Source organism: Patiria miniata, unplaced genomic scaffold (assembly GCF_015706575.1).
Source record: "Patiria miniata isolate m_02_andy unplaced genomic scaffold, ASM1570657v1 HiC_scaffold_22, whole genome shotgun sequence".
In the NCBI taxonomy this organism is placed as follows: domain Eukaryota; kingdom Metazoa; phylum Echinodermata; class Asteroidea; order Valvatida; family Asterinidae; genus Patiria; species Patiria miniata.
Genome location: NW_024037061.1, coordinates 3,384,356 through 3,411,243, shown reverse-complemented (window position 1 = coordinate 3,411,243; position 26,888 = coordinate 3,384,356). Strand labels below are relative to the sequence as shown.

Below are 26,888 nucleotides of genomic sequence, written 5' to 3'. Positions count from 1 at the left end.
TAGCCACGGAGGCTGCCACACACCTGGGGAACCAGCCAAAATTCTATTGATTTGGAGCGGAGGGTACCCTCTAAGGAAATCCCCTCTAACGCGCCGGGGAATTCCGGAATTCCTGGTTGTGCATAGAATGCATGAACCACGGAGAATAAGAATAACGACGGCATTTTTACAACGATGATCGAGGCGACGTTGGCATGCACCACAAAGCTTTTGCAATAAAACTAGGGCCTAGGTCAAATAGTTTAAATATTATAGTCATTTAAACGTTTTTCAGTTATAGAAGTACGTCAACATGCAAAAATGGTATGATAGGTAAGTTTAGTTTAAACGGGATTTTTTTGCTGACAAAAACCTCACCCAATACCAATTCGTCCCATACACTTTTGTACAGTTTTGGGGGCGAAAAATATGAAGAAATCTCGACATGCTTAGCACAGTCCCACTAACTGGGGCGTCGTTGGAACTCCTTGTTTTGACATTTGGGATGTTGGATGTTGGTCTGTACAATAGACCAACATCCGAAATGTCAAAAAAGGAGTTAGAAACTAGCGCCTAGTACTAGAAGTACTACTAGCTCTACTGAGCATGCTGAGTGGAGCGTTGAATTTCGGGTACCCCTCCATACAAACGCTCCACCGATTTGGCATACTTTGGTGACGGCGTCACAGTAGCATAGTCACAAACCCACGCGAGGACAAAAAGACCCCCCCAAAAACCGATAAAGAGAATACAAATGAGAGAGACAGTTACCCTGGATTGATCTACACATTCATGATATTCCATCAGACCCCTTACATTGTTCCCAAACAGCGAAAATTTTGAAGAAAAACAGCAAAATAGTCTGGAAACTTACAGCTCAATGTGTTCGCCGTGAGGCTCGATCCTTGCAAGGGTTTGCCGAATGAGGGCGTCTGACGTGACGTCACCGTCGTTGCTGGATCGAAGAAAAACAAGTCGCGCTTTATCAACGACTGTTTCGTGTAATAATACGTGCTCCGATCCGGGCCGTATGACAGTATGGGCTTTGAACACACGCAAGGTGGAGACGGCTAAAGCGTACACGTTCTAAATTAAAAACAAGTTAATGACGACAGATACCCACATGCAACCTGTATCAAAGAACTACTAATTCCTTCCTCCATGCTAATAGTACTGACAAATGAAAATTCCATTGTTATTAAAATACGTTTCAGCCGTCTCCACCTTACGCGTGTATGCTGTATGGTACCCAACCAACAGTTTCCATTGCTAGCTCACGTCACAGATAAGAAGATATGAAACTTCGGTCTTATAACTGGTTTGGCTTCTGGTCTAGATTTTGTTGTTCGCTGATCGCTGACAACGTCAAGTTTGCATTATACAAAACTGTTTCTGATTATTTAAAGGTGGGCCCGTCCATATCCATTTTTGTGTGAAATCAGGACATGAATTTAGCCAGCGTTCCACCAAGAACTTCAAAATTGCCCGAAACCAATGATGAAACCACGGATTGAGAAACGCGTTTTTAAGTCTGGTTCCGGGTTTAGCATTACAATATATAGAACCACAAGGTGGGAGTCCGCGACACGGTGTATGTTTGTTGTTTCATTATGGAGGAAGGAAAACAAACGGCCGCTGTATATAATTTATGTACATTATTCGCAAACATTAACGTGACGTGAACAAAAACTGGCAACGCAAACCGTGCGGCGTAAGTCATTGCAAATATTTTTTGCAAATAAGTTTTGCTTTTATTTTTGGGGCTTGAGTCTTATTAGCCTTCCTCGAGTCAAGTCGAGTCATTCTGATGAGGGACTCGAGTCGAGTCATTTGCTCGCAGTGACTCGAGTCGAGTCGAGTCGCCAAAAAATATGACTCGAGTCGGACTCGAGTCGATTCATTGACTCGAGTCATTACAACTCTGGCGTCAATATATCGTTATTTTATTTTAGTTAAACCATATTCATGAAGATCTGAACTTATACTTTAATAGATACATTGCAGTCATAAAACAGTGTATGCGAGCATGTTGATTGCAATTAAAGACAAGTTGTTCTTCTTAATGAGTGATTCGCAATGATGTGTCATGTGACTATATTTAGTTCTATATTAGTGGTCATTTTATAAAACAGGGCCTTGGCCTTGGCCTTGAGGGTTAAGCCTTGGCCTTGGCCTCGAGGCTTGAGGGTCAAAGCCTTGGCCTTGGCCTTGAGGGTCAAAGCCTTGGCCTTGGCCTTGAGGGTCAAAGCCTTTGCTCCAACACTGGCCTGTAGATACACGATCGCCCATTTAATTGTTTTCAGGTTTTGTTTAAAACAGGGTTGGCTGATTTAAATCACGTTGATTTAAATCACTGATTTAAATCACGATTTAAATCAAATGATTTTTTTATAAAAATCACTGATTTAAATTTGTAAAAATCTGGGTTTTTTTGGCAAAATCAATTGGCAAAATCAATTGATTGACGGTCATTTTAATCAACTGATTCCACTTAATTACAAAGTGTAAAATGTTGTTAACACATTCAAACACCCCTGCTTCATCACCATCGACTCAATTTAGGTTTAACATAATTCCACAAAATCGTTGTTTTGATTAAGTCAAGATCTGAGTTTAAAAGTTTTTCTTCAAAGTTTTTAATTTTATACCCATAGGCAGCGTGTGTGCATTGGCAGTAGCAATGCGGGCACCAGTACCCTAGACTGGCACTATTTCCAATGTTTCATTAAGTAGTATACAGTACTTCCTCTACCATTGTCTACTAAATTACAATGGAAGGGTTCAAAGATGAAAATGTGATTATAGTTTGTATTGTGTTGAAGGCCCGCCTCCGTATTTTAGGTATAATCATTAGACTTGTGCAAGTCTTCACTTGATCCACTGATGTTGTAGTGGATTTACATGTACATGTACATGTATTTTACTTTTAATACTTCCAATGGAAGTACCATGTGACAACATTTGCTTTTTAAAAACATTTGCTTTTTCTACCTAGTCAAAATGTTAGCCACACGATTGCTAGTCGATTTTGTAGTTACAGGCCCCTCTTTGTTTTTGGTCCTTCATTAGCCCAATGACCCGATGGTAATTTTTATGCCCCGCGGCGAAGCCGAAGGGGCATACTGTTTCCGCCTTGTCCTTCCGTGGGTGGGTGGGTGGGTGGGTGGGTGTGTGTGTGTGTCCGGACAAATCTTGTCAGCGCGATAACTTGAGAAATACTTTACATATGAACTTCAAATTAGGTTTGTGTATTGTTCTTGGTAACCCTAAGAACCCTTTTGCATTTGGGGCCGAAAGGTCAAGGGTCAAGGTCACAGTGACTAAAACAAAAGAAATTTTGTCAGTGCGATAACTTGAGAAATACTTTACATATGAACTTCAAATTTGGTTTGTGTATTGTTCTTGGTAATCCTTAGAAGCCTATTGCATTTGGGGCCGAAAGGTCAAGGGTCAAGGTCACAGTGGCTAAAACAAAAGGAATTTTGTCAGCGCGATAACTTGAGAAATACTTCACATGTGAACTTCAAAATTGGTTTGTGGATCGTTCTTGGTAATCCGAATAGGCCTATTGCATTGGGGGTCGAAAGGTCAAGGGTCAAGGTCACAGTGGCTGAAACAATAGAAATCTTGTATTTATTCTGAGATCAAAGGGATTAGGGATTAATTCATATAAAACCTACAGAAGACACTAATGCTGTCAATGAACGTTCCATTTGACCAAGGTACATGTAAGTTGATGTTAGAGTGGTGTTATGTCATTGGAACAGTCACGGTTGCGGGGCATTTGTGTTTGTAAACACACCTGACTTGTTATTTTTGTTTTGGGAGAATCAAGTAGGTCCTAGCTGCCTACGTCAAAAGTCTTAAAAAAGTCTGACTTTATACAAGGGTTTTTTATTTTCAAATAATTTAGTATTCGATTACTCGAAAATGCATTTGACCGAATACTCGGATATTCAAATCTGCCAGATGCAAAGTCTACGTGCTGTGCCGTTTAAAATAAAAGTTGCACGAAGATTGTGCCTACTGTGCCAGTTAAAATTTGCTGCCGCAATCGATATTAGGCGCTAGAGTGATTCGTAATAAGTATTTTGTAAAGTTCTGTAAAAGGACTTTAACTCAATGCTAAAAGGATCGCTGTGGACAAAATACTTAACGTTGACAAAAAAGTGGCACCTGACAATAAGGCACCACAACTTTATTATAAAATAACACTGGACAGTCATTTGCGCATGTGCGTAGTTTTTTGTTTTCGAATATTCAAACCGGCAAACAGCTATTTCAATATTTGGTTGATGATCGAATATTGGACTATTCGGTACATCCCTACTTTATACTCATTTTATGAAGACCTGTCATATTTCACCTTTTGTTGTGTAATGGTACAACATTAGGATGCAACTTTAAGGAGGTATCTATACGAGGAAATAGATGTAATTTTGTAATTTTTTTCCATGCAAAATTGACCGACACTTCAGAACATACGCTGATCATTGGTTTTTTTTTTTTTTTTTTTCAGAATGCTGCAAGAAGAATAAATTGTCAATTTCTGCCTGTATCAACACGGACCATAACGATGGGCAATAAGTCCACTTTTGTGGGTGATAAATGGATTTCTGAAGCTCATTGTGTAAATCAAGTTTGGAAAAGTTGGGCAGGTATGTAGAAATATATTATATACATGTATCTATAATCTCTTTTTTGGGCAAAATACCGGTATAAGTGACATTTCAACATACCATACATGGGTAGAACACACTAAACTGATTGCCTTTCAATCTAGCTAGCACGCCAACAGTGAAATTGTACATGTTGTAAGGGGTAAGTGTTCAAAATCCCCACCCTGGGGCTTGAAAAAAATGACCAAACACCAACATGCATGTAAGACCTGAGTGGGGAGAGGTGTACCTACAGCTATCCAAAAAGTAACTGATCAGATTTTTGTGAAAAAGCTTAATTGGCTTAAAGATAGCAGTGACACTAAACTCCTTGTGAAATTATTCCGTCTGACATGCAGTCATTTAAAAAAAAAACAGTGAAAGAGGGCCATTTCCAAAGGTGTGTCACGTGACACATTTGTAGAGATTTCCATTATTGTTGGTTTGTAATTGGGCAAACGATTCCCTTTTGGGTGGCGCATTGACACGATGCACACACACGGATGCATTTGCTAATGTTCACCGTTCAGTGCATAACATATTGCATACAAATGTATGTAGCTGCAATCGGCTGAATGAGAATGGTTACACCTCTGTGTTCCGACACCCCTATGTTCAGACACCCCTACATGTACATGTATGTTCCGACACCCCTGTGTTTTGACACCCCTATGTTCTGACTGCACATACATGTATTCCTATTCCTATTCCTAACCCTAACCCTAGCCTTAACTGTAACCCTAACCGGGAGTAGCACAACATAGAGCAGTCACCAATGAGAATGTGTCCCGAGTGCTGATTTCTGGTGCATTTCAAAAACACATCCTAGGAAGTAAGGGTTATGCATACATGTTAAATATTGTCAAATGCCTGGAAAATCCACATCTGTGATATCACTTTTTTGTGTGTTTGTGTTCTGCAGGCCTTCTGATATCTGTTAATGGCCGAATGGCTACATCTAGCGAACATAATTTGGCGAAATTTTATTGGATTATAAGCATTAACAGCTGGTTTGATTGGGACCGGCGGTGGTGTGGGACATCAATCAGGAAGAGATAAATTAGGTTTCTGGTTTGATAGGATTGGAGAGAAAATGTCTGTTGCTCACCCAAAGGTGCAACACTTTGAAGAACCTGCTGTGGGACATCAGTCGGAAACATACAGAGATTCTTTTGGTGCAAGGATTGGAGAGAAAACGATTGTTACTCAGCAAAGGGCAAAATACATCGATGAATTGATTGAAGAGGAACATCTCCTGGGTTATGGCACTCATGAAGTGTCATCTCAGCCGTCATCAAGGAACATATTCCTGACATTCATAGTGACATTCATAGCCTCTCACCAGTAGGGAAAAAAAACCCGATCAACATTCATCCGGACTTGAACTTTCCAAAACTTTTCTTTCTTTTTAGTTCAAAATCATATCCCTTATAACATACTGGCGCTTTGTAAACAGCCAGCTAAAAAAAAATAGCTCTACTGCTGTATATTGTGTACCTGCAAGCATTTTTGAAACTTCATTAAGTTTTGAAAAGATTCAGTAAAGAAGAAAAAATGATGCAGTTTGATAAAACTGACCAACTTCGACTTGGTGAACAAAAGCAACTATTGCTACAACTTTAAGACCACACGTCGACCTCAATATCTGCTGAAGATATTAAGTTATCATCGACCGGCAAAAAGAAGCAGATACCAAGACCAAACCAAGTCCGCGTTTACATGCCGGTAACATCAGCATCATTCGATCTGTAGATTGTGTTTAAAAGGAGACTGGTGAACATGGGAACGCCTGCCCCCAATTCCCTGGACATGGAACAAGAGGTGAACCGGCTAGCGACTTTCAAAAATTGGCCGCGCAGCGCACCGGTCACAGCTAATGCTCTCGCTAGAGCTGGGTTTTGTTTTTTGGGTATTGGCAATCAGGTTCAGTGTTTTGCCTGCTTGGGAATCATCAAAGATTGGGAATTCGGTGACCTTGCGCTGGGAGAACACAAAAAGCATTTCCCAAGATGCCCCTTCGTCCGAGATCCAGCTAACAAGAATGTTCCGCTTGCCGCTGAAAAAGCCAAATCGGGAGCTGCAGGTGGTGGCCCTGTGGAGAAACAGGCAAAAGAGAAACAAGCGGAGCTCTACAAAGCCCCCAATAATACCAAGAAATCTCAAAGCGGGAAGAAAGGGTCCGGGAAACCGGTGAAGGGTGGCGGATTTAATGAGAGCCTGAAGTCCTGTGAGGGAAATCCAACTCGGCAACTCACCATCGATTCCGCCGAAACTGAATTGCGTCTGACCCTCCGGAGTGAGTACAAGCGGCTCTTGACGTACCACAGCTGGCCTCGAAACCACCCTTTGGAACCCCGCTACCTGGCCGAAGCCGGCTTCTACTTCCTGCTAAAAGACGACATCGTGCAGTGCTTCGCCTGCTTCGGCAAAATCCGGGACTGGGAACCTTGGGATATCCCTCGGCAGGAGCACGCACGGCTGTTTCCAAGCTGCCCCTTTGTCAAGGGTCTGGATGTCAAAAACGAGCCAATCACAGATCTGCAGATGGCCAACGTAGTCACCTACCGGGAGCCATCAGGATACGAAAACACACTGCAACAATTCTCAAAGCAGTTGGAAGCAGTTCTGCCCCAAACAGCCAAAGTGACAAGTCAATGGGAGCAAGTGGCATCACCGAATCGCGTCCTGAACAGGCCCAAGTACCCAGACTATGTCGGGGAGAATGCAAGAGTGGCCACCTATCACAAAGGCTGGCCGGGAATCCTGGGGATCACGCCGCAACAGCTAGCACGAGCAGGATTCTTTTACACAGGTGAGAAACAGAATGAACATGGATAACATCTACATTTAGGGCATATTACCATATGCCCCAAATCATGCTGGGTACGCTCTAAAAACTTAAATATTGAATCCAACACTTCCTAGCCTTGACCAAGTCTGTCAAGCCAAGCTTTTTAGCTGAGCAAACGGTCCGGCAGTCGTTTTACCCTACTTGTCACACCACACGTACGCCACACACTTTACCGGTACGTAAACATGTACAGCGCACTTTGCGGTACAGTCCCTACCTACCTACATGTGTGTACATGTATGTACTACATACATGTACACCCCATGCAGTCACCACTAAGCGGTCGCAGTCAAGGAAAAGGACAACCTTGACGCAACCTTCGGCCGATATCGGCCAAAAATTTCTGATGCACATACTTTACACGATAGCCAAATTAGAGCCCATGCACTTTGACCCAAACAAAACAAACCACACACACGTGTACAAAGTTTATTAACCTTCGACTGCATGCATCGTGCAGTAGTGTTAAACCTTGGTCAAGGCGTTCGTCATTATTCGTCCGTACGTGGTAAATTCGGCGACATATCCTCGTTATGCAGTGCATTAAAAATACAGCGCGAACAGCGACATCATACGGCCACTATTAGGATCCCCACGAACGTCTTGGTGCAAAAGCTTATGTTTTTCTTGTGCTAGATTTCCAGCGCACGACCTCATATGCAAATACAGATAAGTGTAGGCAGGGCTAATATGTGGAGTGTCCAATCACACCGTGGTAAATCTCGACGTCATCAAATCACTTGCAGCTATTCGCCCTTTGCGGACGTGTCAGAAACCACATTTTTTTGTGTATTGGTGCTGTGTGTAATGTGAGACATTGACACATAATGTTTGTGTATGTATTACATGTACATGTATGTACAGTACCACTCGCTAACTATATAAGTTTCCACGCAATGATCGACCAAAAAGAAAACAACTTTTAAGGTCAGCTTAGGCTATTAGCATTTATGAGCACCACCCCCAAAACCTCACATGGACGATTGGACCAAGGCATTCGTCAGATCCAAACGATTTCATAAAATAGTGGCTGCATGAGGTCGCTGTTCGCGCTGTATTTTGAATGCACTGTATAGTGAGGATACATGCCGCCAATCATTTACCACGTACGGACGAATAATGACCAACACCTTGACATGCTTGACCAATTAGGCTAGCAGTAGTGATGAATATTTATTTTATTGTCAGCCATTACCCAATGAGAGAAGACTATGCGCATACTTATTATCATAATGAGCATGTAGCGTTGCATCAAGGCTGTCTTCCGCGTGACTCCCGTGGTATGGTAACTGTATTTTACTGTACGTCCGTACCGTGTCTGTACAGTACAGTGTGTCTGTACAGTACAGTGTGGATTTGTGTCTGGGACGTATTGCACAGGCAAAGCAGAGCTACTGGTAGCCAGGGGGCTGTGCGCGGCGTACGTGTGCCGGACCATTTGTTCAGGAAAAAACTTTGGTTTGACAGGCTTGGTCAAGGCTAAAAACTTCCATGAGTTTGGTCAGTAACAACACTTTGAAAGTGTTAAATCCAGCATTTTGAATGTTAAATCCACACTCAAACTGTTAATTCAAAATTTTGAAAAATGTTGAATTAACACTTAAATTGGATTTAACATTCAAAATAATGTAATGTAATAAGAAGAATTCTTTCTACGCCTTAATTCTGTATCGGGCAGTGCCAATAGTAGTCGTTTTAAGATGTTGTCGCTTCCTCCATGCTTCTCTAAACTGATCAGTAATGTGTTGCACGGCAATGTGGTGCCTTGTATGTTGTACACAACATAAATACCAATTTGACGGTCCCTGCACTCAATCGGGAATTTCTATACGCTCAAGAAATTCAAAACCAATTGATGCCATTTTTCTGACCCTTTTATGGTTGGGGCCATGACTGTAAAGTGAGGGGGGGGGGGCTTTCTGTGCAAAAAAATGATTCAGATAATTTCACTTTTCTTTTTAGCATTTTGACAGCTCACCCAACTGCTACATCACGAGAAAGAAAATCCAGAAGTTTGCCTCTTCGGGGGAGGGGCCTAATTTTACAAAAGCGGGGGGAAAATGTCACTAACAAACAATCAAGCTGTAACAGACATTTTTTTTGGTGTTTTGGGTTTTGTTTCCATTCAGTATAGTAAACCAGCAAACCATTTTAATAAAAGTATTAGAGCCTTAATGTTAGCAAGTCAAATTTATTCATTCATTTATTCAAACAAAAATCAAGTTGAAAATCAAGTTGAGACACAATTCATTTTTGTTTTTCAAGTCAAGTCTCAAGTCAAAAAAATAGCAACTCGAGTCGGACTGAGTCAACAACACTGGGTCTGTCACCCTTTTCAAACCATTGACAGACAGGAAGGGTCCATCGTAAGGCTAAATTTTCCTTGTTTTTGACACAGGTGAGGGAGACAGCACCAAGTGCTTTTATTGCGGTGGGGGGCTCAAACACTGGGAGTCCACCGATGAGCCCTGGACAAAGCACGCGAAGTGGTTCTCGGTCTGTGAGTGGCTGCTCCAACAGCGGGGAAGGACGTTTGTGAGCTACGCCGTCCGAAACTCCCGTGTTGACATGTCGCAGTTGAGACAAGTGAGGAATGTAAGTCAAAGAGATTTGTAAATTTGAAAATAATTATACCCTATACTGCATTGAGCACAGTTGTCTGATGGGTATGTTACCTGACTTATCTGAAGATTTTTGTGTTTTCAAGCAAGACACTTGAAGCCACATAGCTAACCCTAACACCCCCCCCCCCCATAAAAAAATCGTTGCCCCAACCCCCTGGAAATTGCTAGGCCTTTTTTACAAGTGGCTTTTTTTTTACAAGGGCCAATTTTAACGTTGCACGCACATCTTTAATTGTGTCGCCATGAAGAAATGCCACCTATTGTCTAATAGTGTCCGCTTTGATGGGCGCTCCATAGGAAGATGGTGTCCAACCCCCTGGATTGAGCAGAATGTGGGTGCAGTCCTGTCAACAGTCAATTTTTATATTTTTTTCCATAAATACTAATGAGTCCTTTTAAGTTTCTTCACACAATTTTAAAACCCCAAAAGGCATCTTGGTTGCAATTATGTTTTGTTCATTGATTTTTTGAGACAATCACCCCCCCCCCCCAAAAAAAATAATTTCCCCTCAAAGGTTTCCTGGAAGCGCTCCACCAGGGGTGAACTTTCAGCTCCATCAGGTTCATATTAAAGTGACTTTGTCATACAGGCGCACCCACTACCAATTGCAAGTGCCCAGTGGATAACCACGCCACTTTGTTTTTCTTCAGTTCCACACCACAAACACAAACACATAGGCTGCCAGATCGTATTCAAAACTACATGACCATTCGTGATCTGCACGGCGCCCAACTAATATCAAATCTAAGGACAAATTCACCTCTCGGTATATGAAATTTACACACAGTTGAAGAATTCCAGTCATAACATTCAATGAAGTTATTTTCCTTGTGTACTAAATCTGGTTCAGGTAGATTCAAATTCATGCCGTACTTAACATTTTCATGCAAATTTTGAGCAAAAACCCTTTTACCAAAAGAAAACTCTAAACGCATGTACAATACAGGTGTTAACGTACATGTTTAAGCATGTTGCACACTAGCCGCGTTAAACATGCTACCAACAAAGATTTTGCCCATACTTTTTCCAAATCATGTTCTTTGTACACACGGGATACTGGCGGTCTATGGGTTTATATGTTTGTGGGCTACAGCGTGTGCAGTGGGCGTGGTTAAAGTTGAAATAGTATTACACTTACGAACCTGTACGTGGTTGTTTGCATTGGCAGTCTCGTAAATAAAATAACGGAGGGCGCTCTTACAAAAATCTGGCGGTCTATGGGTTTACATGTTTGTGGGCTACAGCATGTGCAGTGGGCGTGGTTAAAGTTGAAATAGTATTACACTTACGAACCTGTACGTGGTTGTTTGCATTGGCAGTCTCATAAATAAAATAACGGAGGGCGCTCTTACAAAAATCAGGTCAGTCACCGACACTCATAGGGTTGCAGACCAGTAAATAAACTTCCATAGACCCCAATGGTAAATGCTCCCACTTCAGAAATTCGGGAAAAATACTCACAACTCTCCAAGGTGTTCGAGACACACATCAAATTAAAGCTTATTTCATCATCTTTTATTTTCTTTTCAATTTTTGGGGGGGTCAACTGATGACTTTTAGGAGAAATTTCCATCCGAAGATGATCACCCCTGAAAATAGTCCTGAAGCCCATCGCCATTTTGAAAAACGATGCCTACACTCCATTGCAAAATAGAGCGCTTAAAGGGCCCCAATTTCATCCAAATTGAAAGGAACTTCAAGCTCACAGTCCTGTGCACGGCTTCCACCCATATTTTTTACAAACCCTCAAGTTCATGGCCCACAGCATGCTCAAATACTGAAGATTTTGAGGGCATGCAAATCGTGATTTGGCCGGCATAGGCAATTTTGGACCGATTGACTGGTCTGCAACCATAGGAATGGTTTTCTGCTGAATGGTGCTAAGCACAACATGTGCTGAGCAGTATTTTCCGCTCTAAATACATGTAGCAGTGGCATGAAATTGGGTCCCGGGTCTGAGAACAGGTATATATGTACATGTAGCGTAGCATAAACTAATGTGTTATTCCATGACAGGCCCAGATGATGCCCTCCGCTGCAGTCAAGGCAGCCAGCAGCAGCTTGCCAGCCCCAACAGCCTCTGTATCACAGGAACCTCCTACAGATGAGGCCAGTGTGATCCACAAGAAATTCTCTATGGATGACCAACTGGGTAAGATGCAAAGCATAGGCTCGGGCAACCTCGTCCCCAGGGCTTACTTTGTTTTTAACCTTGTTTCCAACAATTACCCCTGGGTGGGAAACCCTGCTACCTGTATCCTGATACAGCTAGACCTGGGCGAGTAAAGAATTTTTCTACTCGAGTACTCGCAAAGAAAATACTTGCAAGTAGTTGAGTACCGGTACCCGCGAGTAGTTACAGGAAATACAGCATTTGTAAACATCAACAAACAATAACTACCAAATTATTATGGAATACCATACTGGACTGTTAGTGAATGACAGTCTAAAGCATCCTGTAAAATCTTGGCACCTGGTGTGCTGACACTTTCAAGAAAAGTGTATTTTTGTATCAATTTTTGGAAAAAAAAACTGGCTTTTTGTGAAATACTGCCCCCAATTTACCATATTCAGTTAGTCCGCATTTTTTTGTGCAATTGATTACACTCCTATGAACGGGTACACTTTTAGCCAGCGAGACCGGTTCACTGACCTTACAATTCCCCGCTGTCTATAAATTGCTCCATTTCATCTTATGTGGGGTCAGCTAGAGAACTAAGGGACAATTTCATAGAGCTGCTTAAGCACAAAATTTGCTTAAGCTCAAAAACACTTTGCTTAACATAAACAGGTTGCCCACCAAAACTCCATGCTATTGTTATGCCAAGTAATCAACAGCTAATTAAATACCAGTCACAAGCAATGTACATCCCATGGAGTTTTGGTTGGTAACCAGATTATATAAAGCAAGGCCGGTGTTTTTGTGCTTCAGCAAATTTTGTGCTGAAGCAGCTCTATGAAATACTACAAGAACATCATTGTTTTCTTGGTTTTTCCAGCATCTACGAATTCAAAACTGCAAACAAGTCAGTGTAACAATATTCGCTATAAATACTACCCCCCCCCCCCCAAAAAAAAATCCATCCAATTCTGAAAATTACAGCAAAAGTAAATGTTGTATATATTCCCTTCAACCAAATTCCCATAAAAGCAGAAAAATAATATGTGAGTATGATGCGGAGTAAATTTACAAGCAAATAGCGTGCAAGTTGCACACATTCTTCAGCACTGAGATATCCTTACTGTGTGACGTTTTGAGCAAAGATCTTATAGCGCCGAAGGCGCAAGATGGGGAACTCCATAGAAATAGCGAAACCATCATAGACGCCATTCCAGTAAGCAACCATTGTGAAAACCATTGTTTGCACAATGGTTTGCTTCGAGTAAGCGAACCACTGTGCAAACAATGGCTTGCACAATGGTTTGCTTGCTCGAATGGCGTCCATGGCGATTTCACAATTTCTATGGAGTTCCCCATCTTGCGCCTTCGGCGCTATAAGATCTTTGGTTTTGAGTCAGTTACTTAATGAATGGAATCCTAGAGTGAGAGAGGTGGAGGGAGTGATTCCCTGTTTGCAGGGGATGTATAGTTACTTGAGTATTAGAGTTACTCACCCAGCGGTATACAGCCGTAGCATGTAATGGATTTATTTGGTGTGCTTGATTTTATTTCTAATGAGTTTTAACATGTTTTATTAACATTCAAAGATTGTGAATTATTAAAATGGAGTAGACAGGATTGTTTTCAAAACATATTACACATGCAAATTAGGTACAGAATAGTCTAGTGCCTTGCAATGCTAATTAAATCAATGTTTGCTTTTGTATCTTACCCTTCAAATATGCAGTTATGATCAAATCGGAAGAGGCTGGATTGTTATTGCAAATGATCCAATACCAGGTTGTGGGAGCATACTGCTCGAAACCATGGGAACGAGGTTGGGCTCTGGGTAGTTATAACAATGTCAATCACAAGTTAACTAGAAGGCAAATAACAGTAAAAAAAAAAATTACAAGTCAGTCACAAGGAAAATCACAAGTCACTCAAATGTAATCTCCGGTCAAATTGCAACCAATAACAGTTAATTCACAAGTAATCCAAACCAATCACGAGTCAATCACAAGTCAAATCACAATTTTATTCAAATGACACGGCAATCACATATCAGTCACAAGGCCAAGCACAAAAAAACCATTAGTCTAATCACAAGTTAATTACAGGGCAAATCACGGAAAAAAGCGCATATCACTCACAAGTCAATCAGGCGTCATACATGTAAGTCAAATCAAAGTACACAACCTATTATCAAAAGTCAATCACAACCAATTATTACAAGGCCAATCACAAAGTCAATCATAAATCCGTGCAAGAAGATCGGGTTACCAATAGCAGGAACAATGAATAAACCCAGGAATGTTTGAAAACATTAACAATATTCCAACTTAAATTGTTTTACATGTATTGTGAAACATGAGAGGTTTTTTGTCTTGCATTAAAACAGACATGGCCATGAACAGCCAGTTGACCAAACGCATTGTGAAAGAGGGGTACGACGCCGATTTGGTCAAGCAAGTCGTCCACCGACAACTCCAGACAGTGGGGAAAGAATTCAAAAATTTCCAAATTTTTTGACAGCTGTAAGGCAGGCCAAGGAAATGCGAGAAGCTGGAACATGGAAAGAGGACATTGAAGAAGGAGAAGACAGGGGGAAGACACAAAACAGTGTCAACGCTACAGGGGGGCATGAGGGGGCAGTTCACCCCAGCAAGCAAATCAAACGAAAGAAGAAAAAAGGAACAAACGAGGTAAGAGAAAAGGAAAATAGAGGTCTATAGCTGTTTGATGAACAGAACATAGGGCTTTTCTGCAATATGCTTTTTTATCAATAACACGTCCCTGACTATGTATGTACAACGTTTCAACCCAAGCGAACCTATGGTTCTTTAGATATATTTTTAAAATATGCACCTTTAAAACTACGTCACAAGACCCATGATCACCTGCCGCAAGAGTGCGCTCGAATAATGCAGGACGTCACTGGTCAAATTTTGAAAAGCCCACCCTTGCCGCAGACAAACATCGTTGAAAGCAAATTCGCATGTACCAATTTCAAATTACAAGGCTCTGGTTTCAACCAGAAGGAAGGGTCACTTGATTTTGCACGTAATATCAAAGATGAAAACCCTGGATTACAGTGTTGTTGACTTGAGTCGCTATTTTCTTGACCTGAGACTTGACTTGACTTGGGGAAAAATGAAGTTGAGACTTGACTCGACTTGAAAAAAAAAATGACTTGTGACTTGACTTGACTTGAAAAACATTGACTTGCTGACATTAAGACGTTTCTTAAAGTTACAAAAAATATAAAACCTCTGGGCGTTTGTGCACACTAGCATAATTGGTTGAAAACAATGCTAATAATATACATGTACATAGTGAATTAGCAACCAGCATGCGATAGCTGGGCATCCTGAGCCTGCCACACGTCATGTAGGTGACTAGCGTGTGTTATGGACAACGTATCATACTTGACCTCGTGCATGCAGGGTGAAGTTTTTGCCGTGTGTAGTCTGAGTACTATCTGTTGAGAGCGGTTATTCCATAGTGACCATAGGCTACAGGTACACATTGAGTGGTTTACTCATGCAACTAGGGTTTAAACGACTGGAAAACGGCTGCTACCCCAAATCCACCACAAAACAAAAAGAATTCACATTAATGATGTGCAAACCCAACCAGAAAACCGAAACCGACCTTGTTTTGTTCATTGATTTTTTGAGACAATCACCCCCCCCCCCTCCCCAAAAAAAATCCCCTCAAGGGTTTCCTGGAAGCGCTCCACCAGGGGTGAACTTTCAGCTCCATCAGGTTCATATTAAAGTGACTTCATCATACAGGCGCACCCACTACCAATTGCAAGTGCCCAGTGGATAACCATGCTACTTTGTTTTTCTTCAGTTCCACACCACAAACATAAACGCATAGGCTGCCAGATCGTATTCAAAACTACATGACCATTCGTGATCTGCACGGCGCCCAACTAATATCAAATCTAAGGACAAATTCACCTCTCGGTATATGAAATTTACACACAGTTGAAGAATTCCAGTCATAACATTCAATGAAGTTATTTTTCGATTGAAAAAAATTTCTTTGTGTACTAAATCTGGTTCACGTAGATTCAAATGCATGCCGTACTTAACATTTTCATGCAAATTTTGAGCAAAAACCCTTTTACCAAAAGAAAATTCTAAACGCATGTACAATACAGGTTTTAGTGCACATGTTAGTATGTTGCACATTAGCCGCTTTAAACATGCTGCCAACAAAGATTTTGCCCATACTTTTTCCAAATCATGTTCTTTGTACACACGGGATACTGGCGGTCTATAGGTTTATATGTTTGTGGGCTACAGCGTGTGCAGTGGGCGTGGTTTAAGTTGAAATAGTATTACACTTACGAACCTGTACGTGGTTGTTTGCATTGGCAGTCTCGTAAATAAAATAACGGAGGGCGCTCTTACAAAAATCTGGCGGTCTATGGGTTTACATGTTTGTGGGCTACAGCGTGTGCAGTGGGCGTGGTTAAAGTTGAAATAGAATTACACTTACGAATCTGTACGTGGTTGTTTGCATTGGCAGTCTCGTAAATAAATAACGGAGGGCGCTCTTACAAAAATCAGGTCAGTCACCGACACTCATAGGGTTGCAGACCAGTAAATAAACTTCCATAGACCCCAATGGTAAATGCTCCCACTTCAGAAATTCGGGAAAAATACTCACAACTCTCCAAGGTGTTCGAGACACACATCAAATTAAAGCTTATTTCATCATCTTTCATTTTCTTTTCAATTTTGGGGGGGTCAACTGATGACTTTAAGGAGAAATTTCCATCCAAAGATGATCACCCCTGAAAATAGTCCTGAAGCCCATCGCCATTTTGAAAAACGATGCCTACACTTCATTGCAAAATAGAGCGCTTAAAGGGCCCCAATTTCATCCAAATTGAACGGAACTACAAGCTCACAGTCCTGTGCATGGCTTCCACCCATATTTTTTACAAACCCTCAAGTTCATGGCCCACAGCATGCTCAAATACTGAAGATTTTGAGGGCATGCAAATTGTGATTTGGCTGGCGTAGGCAATTTCTGACCGATTTACTGGTCTGCAACCTATAAAGAAGCGAGATTTTGAAAAATTCCCCCAAACCACTTGTACGGCACGAGGAAGGATGGATGACTCATATTTCATCAAAAAATTGCAAGAAAAAAATCTCTGACTGTGATTTCTGGGCTGAAAACAAGCCCTCTGTTTGCGGCTGCCTTGCTGTAGGGTGCCCCCAACGGGAGTTAATTGAGATTGTTTTCTTCTTTTTCAGCCATCCCCCATAGCATTTGTACACGTTTTCACAGTGGAAGGCACTTTGGACACTAAAATCAATCCGATTGACTTTATACTCAGCACACACTTAGACCAGCATCTGAAGATGTGTGCCGAACATTGACGTTATGATGTCATCACGAGTCACGTGACGTCTCATTATATGCGATTTTTCTATTGTGACCATTTTCTAGCAGAATTCGGCTAGATCTTACAGATTGGGCTATATCTCCAGAACTACAGGTCCGATTGGGTTGAAACTTGGTGTGCATCTAGACCGGGATGTCTTATAGATGAAAATTAACTTGACATTATGATGACGTCATCATGTGACCTATGACGTCATATAAAATAAAGATATTTTGAAGGCCTATATCTCCAGAACTGTAAGTCCGATTGGCTTGAAACTTGGTGTGTACCTAAACCGGGAAGTGTTGAAGATGAAAAATAAAGTGACGTCACAATGACGTCATCACGTGACATGTGACATCATATTAAACGTGCATATTTTGAAGGCCGATATCTATAGAACTGCAGGTCTGATTGGGTTGAAACTTGGTATGTACCTAAGCCTGGATGTCTTATAGATGAAAATTGAAGTGACGTCACAATGACGTCATCATGGGTTACGTGACGTCACGTTGAAGATGATTAGATTTATTCTTTGAAAATCACTATAAAATCAACCGTGAGCGACCTGAACTTAACATTTGGGGGAATGGATAGAATAATCCAGGGTCTTCATTGTTTATAAATTATATTATGTGCAAATCACATGACCCTTCCTTCCAGTTGAAACCGAAAGTGCCTTGTAATTTAAAATTGGTGAAAGAAGTGAACTTGCTCTCAATGATGTATGCTCTGGATAAGTTGTTCTTTACCATAAAATTATAGTTATACATAACAATTGATGTGATGTCATCATGACGTCATCACGTGACGTGACGTCATGATTCAAAGCCCTATGAGAATGTAATCACATATTATATGCCACCATTTATTATCAACAGAACTACACATCCTTCCTGGATGGAACTTATACTTGAAACTTTACATGTCACACGTCACAAAAAATTACCAAAACAGCCCTGTGTTTGTCCACAAACATAAATCTAGTTCATTTTGCCGGTGATGTTTGTGTTGCCTATAAAACGAAGTTTTTGGGGCACTTTATACCAGTCGTAAATGCTGTGACCGTGTGAGAGTATATGATTGTAATTAAAGTTTAGGTTAAGTTTTTGAAACAAATGTAAAACTTCTATGTGCTTTCATGGATTTTAATGAAACTTGGATGCAGTGACCCTTGGGTTGGAAGACACAATTCTCCATTGGATTACTTAGGTCAGAGGTCATGTAGGGGTCATTAGAGGTCATTGTTCGAATATGTTTCAATGTTTCTTTGTCTACAGAATTTGATGGATTTTAAATGTAATTTGGCTGGAGTGATCCTTTGATGGGGGTTAATGACAACTCTGTAGATGGAGGTCAAAGGTCATACAGGGATTGTTTGTGGTCATTGTTTAAAAATGCACAAATTTTGCCTTTTTTCAACAGAAATGAATGGGTGTTTACAAACGTTGCTGATAATAAAGCCTTTTAGGGCTGCTGATGTGTTGTTTTAATGATGTAATGTCAAAGGTCATCCAGGCGAACGTCAATTGTGAAAAAAATGTGAAAATGCTGTTGTTTCATAGAAACATACATTCCAGTACATTCCAGAAAGTACATTCCAGGAGCCAATCATTTCTTCAACTGAAAATGAACAGCTTCAAGAATAAGAACACAAAACATATAGGGATCGACCGCGAACAAAGGCAGCAGGTGTGATCTGCGGATCACCTAGTGACCTTGTAATATGTTCTCTCCCCCCCCCCCAATTAATTTCTTTGCCCCTCGCTTTCTCCAAAACATTTTAGAGTCCAACGAAGCAACTGGCACAAGGTCTTGAAGGGTTGAGGTTTGGTGAACATGAGGCTTCTGAGACGGTTGGACAGTCCAGAGAAGTACCAGCAGAATCGCCACGACAACAATCAGGTACGTCTTTGGATTGTGCTTTATGAAATTAAACTCTTTGGTCAACAATGGACACCATGCATGGACACACACATTTGTTTGTGGTGTACATTGTAAATCGAGGAGTTTCTATTGTTTCGTATCATTGGTCTTTTGTTCATACTTTTTTGTAACATCTCCCATTGGTTTTGTACACGTTCCTAATCAAGAACTTTCTCAATCTGTCCTCAAGTATCTTTCATATACATGTGTGTCCTCGTTTTACACCATAAGATCCACAATTTGAATGCATATGTATACATGTACACACACCTTTTGCGCTCTATTAGTAGGGGGGCCAATGTATAGATTCGGGTTCCCATGGAAATTTCATGTTAATTTATGGCAACCATTGCAACCATTATAAATGCATTTTTATGAGTCCTGAGAACAAGAAAATTTATGTTGCCATTTTTTCCATTGACCTTTAGTGACCATGACCTGAGGTCAAAGTTCATGGGTCATTTTCACCTAAATTCCGAAAGGGTTTGCAAAGATTTTCAAGGCAAGTGAGCATACATGTATATTGTATTTGGTTGTGAGTTTCTCCATTATAAAAAATATATTATTAATGTATTTATGGGTTTTGCAGAAGAAAATATGGAAAATGTCAACTTAACCTTTTAGTTTGACCACCTCACACGGATTATGCCCCCCCCCCCCCCTATGATCCCGGCCATTGAGAGACGAAAAATTCAATACAGGCATAGAACAACTTAACATGAACATACCCATGAAATGACTATAGGTCAAAGGGTTTTGGAATTATGGCTAATTAATTATTTATATGCATTTGCACGAATGGTAATTTTGCTTTGTGTACACTACCGGTACTTACCGGTATGTGGGGAAATTCAGTTTTCACCGCGCATAGCGCCAGACATTTTTCGCTACGCGGCAACCCATGGTCCAAATTTTATGTTTTTGGTATCAAAAGATGCACAAGACTCGAGGCTAAAAAGTCAGGTCAGCTCGTGTTGCGAAAAAAATAATTTTTTAAGGGTATCTTGGAAAAAGTTGAGGGGGGAGGGCGGATTCCACCCCACCCTTTTAGGGCTAATGTTGATTTTGAGGACCTGTATTTATTTAAATGCAAAATCCGACCAACCCTTTAGTGCCTGGCATCCAAATATGAAGATGTTGCACAGTGTCCTCTGCAGAACCGCACTCACACAGGGTATTTGTCGATTGGTAAAAGCCCCACTTCTTCATGGTACTTTTGTTGCGAGCCACTCCAGAGCAAAGGCAATATGGGGCCGTATCATAAGTCCAACGCCTCATAGGTCGGACGCCTCATAAGTCAGAAATTTCGGACTTATGAGGCATACAGTTTATTTATTCCGCCTCATAGGTCTTCCGCCTCCTAAATCCGATGCCTCATAAGTCCGGTTCTATGAGGTGTCGGACTTACAAGGCATCGGACCTACCAGGTATGAGGTGTAGGACTTATGGGCCTTTATTTGGTTGGGGAATGCGATTTTGTCGGAGCTATGAGGCGTCGGACTTATGATGCGGACCCAGGAGGCACACACTTGGGTCTTAATAGTAGGGTTCGCTTTCAGGTGGGTCACAGTGTACAGGGTGAGTAAAAAAAAAACCGAAACCCAAATGTTGGGACCATTGTTTTAGTAAAGTTCTGCATGTAGCACTTTAGAAATCTAAGATATAAAATCCCAATTCATAAGCTTTCGTTTAGTACAAGAATCATTCAAATCACTTGTGTACTTTTTAAGTTACGGAGTTTTACACACAACCACCGTTTTAAGGTTCTGTCCATGGATTACAAAACAGTTCAGTGTTTTTTCAGCAAAACGAAAACAAATCATATAAGTATGTGTGTGAATTGTTTTCGTTTTGCTGAAAGAACGCACACCTTTGTTGTGTACATGAGTGATTTGAATGATTCTTGTACTAAAAAAAGCTTATGAATTGGGCTTTAATATCCTAGATTTTGAAAGTGCTACATGCTGGACTTCACTAAAACAATGGTCCCGACATTTGGGTTTCGTTTTTTTTTTTAATTAACCTGTAGTACTGCTATAACTGGTCAAGAGCATCAGTCAATGTCTTCTCTATCGCTGTAAAGCATGTGTGTTGATATGCTACAGGTCTTCCGCATATATACATACATGAAGTGATTTGCGAGAGAGTCTGTCGGTTGGTAGTTCATATAGATGTTGTACAGGAGAGGTGCAAGCACACTCGCTTAGCCTTTATAGGGAGACCGTTCCGTTGAAGACGTACTGTACTCTTCCTGCCATTGAATTCTACAAATAAATGATGGTTCTTCAGTAGAATACCAATAAACTGCGTAAGGGTAAGGTCTGCCGTCATGTCCAGGATCTTCTGAAGGAGTCAGCAACGGTTAACAGTGTCATAAGCAGCTGTAAGATCAACAAAGACAGTGTCGGTGATATATGTTTTTCTGATGGAAGCCGTCCTCAATGTACTGAGTGAGGTTTAGAAGCTGTCCAGTTGTAGATTTGCTGGGACGGAAACCAGCCTGCCTGCCTGTCTTGTATCAGTTGTTCCTCAATGAAGGGGGCGAGACGGTTGAGGAGATGTTCTAGCAACTTAAATGTGTGACTTACAAGGGATTTGGGACAACAATTTTTGGCCTGCATTGGGTCTTTCCCAGGTTTTAGGAGTGCGATGACCTTGGACTTACGCCACACTTTAGGTATTATTTGTGTGGCGAGGCAGGTGTTAAAGAGCTGGTCCAAGTTGTTTCAGCTCTTCGGTGAAAAATGTTATCCAGTGTGGTTGCTTCCCTGTTCTTTCTTTATGCAAGTCGCAAGTTCATTAGCAGAGACGGGTTTGGTGAAGCCAAGGTCGATGGCGGGGTCTTTCTGGCGGAGCTTGGTTTTCCATCGCTTAGGAGAACTTCGCACTTTACCATTTAATAGTATACAAATATAACATGGTTTGAGGGTGGACAGTCGATATTCGCTCCCCGAGGTATTGGAAGTTGACAAACTAGTTCCCGAGGCTTCGCCTCGGGAACTAGTTTGTCAACTTCCAATACCGAGGGGAGCTAATATCGACTGTCCACCCGAAATAAACCATGTTATATTTGTTTTACTATACCTCATACATATTCAGTTGACGATTTTTTTTTTTTTTTTATATATGCACCTAAAACAAAATTCGGGGAAACTTGTACATCTCACCAAAAGAATAGTTTGGTTGCTCAACTTCAATTACTAGTTCGGTTCGTTTGCAATATAATACAGTTACTACAGTTGTAAATACAGTTGTTTGTGTACAACTTTCTTTGGTAAACTTTCTCCAGTACGGCATCATTGAGCTCTGGAAATTAACATTTACGCGAACCGTGCAACCATGCATGGCGCTCCCTCCTGGGCGATGTTCGCGCGTGCGTACTGCACCCGTGCGACAGTTCCTCGATTGCTCTGTAAAGGGCATGCGTAGTAGACTGTCGCACGGGTAACCCATGCGACAGTCTACTACGCACGCGTATTTACCCTGTGCGTGAAACCTCGCGCGCGCGTTTGGTAAACAGCAAGAATAACATCTGGCACGTGATGGTGAATTGACCAGTGAGAGTTCGGCTCTCGATCATGAATATGTATGAGGTATAGTAACAGTTATTGTGGGCTATTTGGTTGGCGGTGATGTTACAACGCTGTTCACTTGGCCCTGTGCGGTCATTGCTGACCTTTTTTTATTAGACGCCAGGCTTTGTGGTTGTTCCTGGCCATATTGGTGGTTCCTACAAGGGTCTGCCACTAGCTTTGACGCTGTTCTGATATCTGTTATTAATGCCTCCCCAGCTGAGATGGTATCGACAGCAAGGGGGTCGTTTTCATACAGGCGTTTGTATTTTCTGTGAAGTTCAGCACTACGGGATGCTAAGCCTGGGTTGTAATCAGTGCGGCAGCCCCTAGGGATGTTCTTGCACCACCACATCAACAAACCGATGTCATGGTTATCGGGGGTTGGATCAATCTCAGCTAGATGGTGTTTGAGCTCATTGGTGAAGCCTTCCCAGTTGGCCTTACTAAGTTGAAATGGCGGTGGAATGGAATTGTTGCAGGAGAGACAGCAGCAGTCACTTGGATTCCAATAGTGCGCTATTGGGTCTTTGGAATGGGGTCAAGAACCATCTTGTTGCTAAGCGAGGTGATGTTGTGGCTCGCAAAGGCTAGAACAGGGTTGAAACTGCATCTCCAGCGTCCACTTGGGAAAGACTTCAGCTGTTATATGCATTGTGAATAAGGCTCAGTTGACTTACTTTGGCCAGCGATTAAGAAACGTTGCCGTCTGTGATGGAATGATAGCCAATGATGCTGCTGTGGCTATTAAATCCCCGATAGTTGTGCGTGGCTTGGACTGTTATGTTGTTTGTAGGCACGCTCAACTGTTGGCAGGCACTACATTAGAGTTCTGCTGAGGTGTTATCTGCATTTGCTGCCCTGGGAGCCTCCAGCAATCAAGCTGACAGCCGCATCGAGGCATTTATATGCCAACCTGTCACGTTGCTTGAGTTTAGTTCTAACACTGCAGCAAGTTTTTTTTTACTGCTGGTTTGGTCGGCCATGGACACAATCATTTATAAACATTATAGAGATGAACATTGTGTTTACTGTAAGATATCTAAAAGTGTATGTGTATGTATGTTATGCTCCAGCAAAAGATGTCATGTTAATAAATTGTCGAAAATATGTTAATATTTTACTGAAAAATTCAATGGTTTATACTCCACACACTAACAGCACTTAAAAATTGCATGCAGAGTAGTTTAATACTTAGTATAAGAAGCATTATCAAAAACCAAAGAGTGGTAAATGGATACTTAATCCATACTTAAGCTCCTATTTCTAACACCATATTATGTGGATTTTAACCCCTTTTGGGGCATATTATAGAAAATAAGATTAAGGTATCAAAAAATGAACAGAAAAATTGGCAACAGCATTTTTTGTAAGTTAAAACCTCCCAGAAGATGGTCCAACCAAATGGAAGTACATTGCCCCCCCCCCCCCCACTATATAGTTTCTACAATTTTTCATTTGGTACTTATTTTGACTTTTAACTTGAAGAGAGTGAACGCCAGATTGAGCGACTTCGCGACGAGAACATGTGCAAAGTGTGCATGGACAACGACGCCAACACTGTGCTCATGCCGTGCAGGCACCTCCTCATGTGCGATATGTGCGCAAACACGCTCCGCCTCTGCCCAATATGCCGACAGACCATCACCAACACCATCAAAGTCTCCAAGTCGTAAGAGATGGTTTTGATAAGAAACAATTTTTGATAAGAACCTGTCTCCACAGTTTTGATCTATAGTCACTTGTCAGTTCCTCAAAATACAGTGGAACACCGCTATACCGAACACTGCTATACTGAACACCGCTATACCGAATGTTCGGCTATACCGAACATCATCCTTGGCTCCCGATTTTAATGTAGAAAACGTACCGAACATTGTTGTTGAAAAAAGTCAACATGAGATTAACAAAAAATCTACCGGTTGTACATGTATTAAACACTATTTGGGCCACTTTTAATTCCCGAACATCAAAACGACCCATAGTTACATCGTGTTTAAATGTTATTATTTCCCCAAGGAATAGAAGGGAAAACCACTTGTGAGAGATGCTAGTTTACTATTGGTCAAAAGAGAGTACCGGTTGTTCAAAATCGCTTTACCGAATGATCGCTATTACGAACACTTTCTATGGATCCCACGATACTCGTTATGGCGGCGTTCCACTGTATGCTTTGGTGACTAGGCCTACATGACCCCACTTGAAGTAATTCAGTACATGTAAAATTTCCAATGACTGTGTTGTCTCGCCTGTTTTTTGTTCAAAAAAAGAGACTATGCAATCCTATGTCTGTACGTATCTACATGTATGTAAAACATTTAAATTGCCATTTAAATAATTCTTCTGTTTGGGCAAAGTCATTTTATGCCACATTTTAAAACTAATAAATCCCTTCTGTTTGGTCAAAGTCATTTTATGCCACATTTTAAAACTAATAAATCCCACTCTCCCCAGTTACAGATGCAACATGGCATCCTACAAATGATAATGATGTCAAAATTCACATACCAAGGTCAAAGGTCATCTGAGGTCAATGTAACCGCTGTGAGTGGAAGGGAGATGGACAGCAAAAAATAATGACTGACCACTTGTTAGTGCCAAATTCAACGCATGAAACAGTTATAGCGGATTTTAAAAAGTGGCAAAGTGGATTGGTAGAAGAAACGTGTGCTAAACCTATGGAGAAAAAGTCTGAAAAAGGAGAAGAAAAAAAAAAGAAAAAAAAGAAAAAAAAAAAAATCTTAACAAAAACAAGAGCTGTTTCTGTGTGTACACCGAAACAGCTAAAAAAAGAAGAAAAAAAAGAACAAAAAAATCTTAACGAAAACAAGAGCTGTTTCGGTGTGTACACCGAAACAGCTAAAAAAAAGAAAAAAGAAAAAAAAATCTTAACGAAAACAAGAGCTGTTAAACAGCTAAAAAGAAAAAAAAAATCTTAACGAAAACAAGAGCTGTTTCGGTGTGTACACCGAAACAGCTAACTTTTCGCTCAGAATGTGTTCAGTGGTTACTAGTACAGTGTGTAATGTAACTACATTTTGTATTGAGTTTGGATTTGTAAAAAGTCAGACAAATTCGACTTGGACTTATGTCATTATGTCAGAAGAGTAAGATGGACAATGTATCATGCAGATTTGCCATTGGTCTAGGTGAAAGGTTACCACCAGGATATTGTACACATGTAAATAAGTTCTGAATCTTAAGAGGAAATGTTGTTTAAGAGTTTTTGCAGACTTGTTTGAAAAACCTGCATTGTTAAAGTTAATCCCAAAAGTTACACATGTTAGCCATGTTGTTTATTGTTAGTAAAACAAATGTTCCAGTATTGTTGTTCAATAGTTAGGTTTTGTTTGAAAGAGAGGTAATTGTACGACTGGAGCTTGTACAATTAAGGGGCCGGTATGTTAAAGTGCCAAATTCACCGCATGAAACAGTTATAGCCACCTCTGTTGACAGAAAAAGTTTGTAGGTATCATTATGGGATAGCGATCGATAGGAGCGTGGAGGACATAAGTTTTTTTAACCTTTGTAACAGTTTTGACTTTGTATCACCTTTTAGACACTTTTGACAAGCTTATTCTTGACTTATGGATATTTTTGTGTGTTTTGGAGCTATTGGAGGATAACAGGAGCTTCACATAAACTGTAAGAACACAGTAGGCAAGGCATTATTGAAGGAAATAGAACTGATCCGAGGGCCTTGAATTGAACAGTGTGTGAGCTTGTGTTTTTACTTACGAGCCAAATTAAAGCGTTGGAAACTTTA

At 41.0% G+C, this 26,888-nt stretch overlaps 1 protein-coding gene across 3 annotated transcripts; it reads left to right on the top strand.

Moving 5' to 3' along the window:
* The first annotated feature begins 24 nt into the window (after positions 1 to 24).
* On the top strand, positions 25 to 24,978 carry LOC119730799 (baculoviral IAP repeat-containing protein 7-B-like). Of its 3 annotated transcripts, none has more exons than XM_038203829.1 (8): positions 25 to 312; positions 4,499 to 4,637; positions 5,560 to 7,449; positions 9,887 to 10,083; positions 12,130 to 12,265; positions 14,795 to 14,919; positions 19,412 to 19,529; positions 24,611 to 24,978. In XM_038203829.1, exons 3-8 carry the CDS (start codon positions 6,417 to 6,419, stop codon positions 24,796 to 24,798), a joined length of 1,797 nt encoding a protein of 598 aa, XP_038059757.1. In that variant the 5' UTR covers positions 25 to 312; positions 4,499 to 4,637; positions 5,560 to 6,416; the 3' UTR covers positions 24,799 to 24,978. The 3 variants fall into 3 exon arrangements, with proteins under 3 accessions (XP_038059757.1, XP_038059756.1, XP_038059758.1); XM_038203828.1 differs by having other exon boundaries at positions 14,750 to 14,919; XM_038203830.1 differs by lacking the exons at positions 12,130 to 12,265; positions 14,795 to 14,919 and having other exon boundaries at positions 27 to 312; positions 24,611 to 24,977.
* The last annotated feature ends 1,910 nt before the right edge of the window (positions 24,979 to 26,888 follow it).

What these genes read in the sequence shown, in the direction of transcription:
- LOC119730799 (XM_038203828.1), top strand. Translation starts at nt 6,417, where the DNA reads ATGGGAACGCCTGCCCCCAATTCCCTGGACATGGAACAAGAGGTGAAC. An exon ending in AGCAGGATTCTTTTACACAG is followed by an intron (nt 7,450 to 9,886) that starts GTGAGAAACAGA and finishes TTTTTGACACAG; the next exon opens with GTGAGGGAGACAGCACCAAG. An exon ending in CTCTATGGATGACCAACTGG is followed by an intron (nt 12,266 to 14,749) that starts GTAAGATGCAAA and finishes ATTTTTTGACAG; the next exon opens with CTGTAAGGCAGGCCAAGGAA.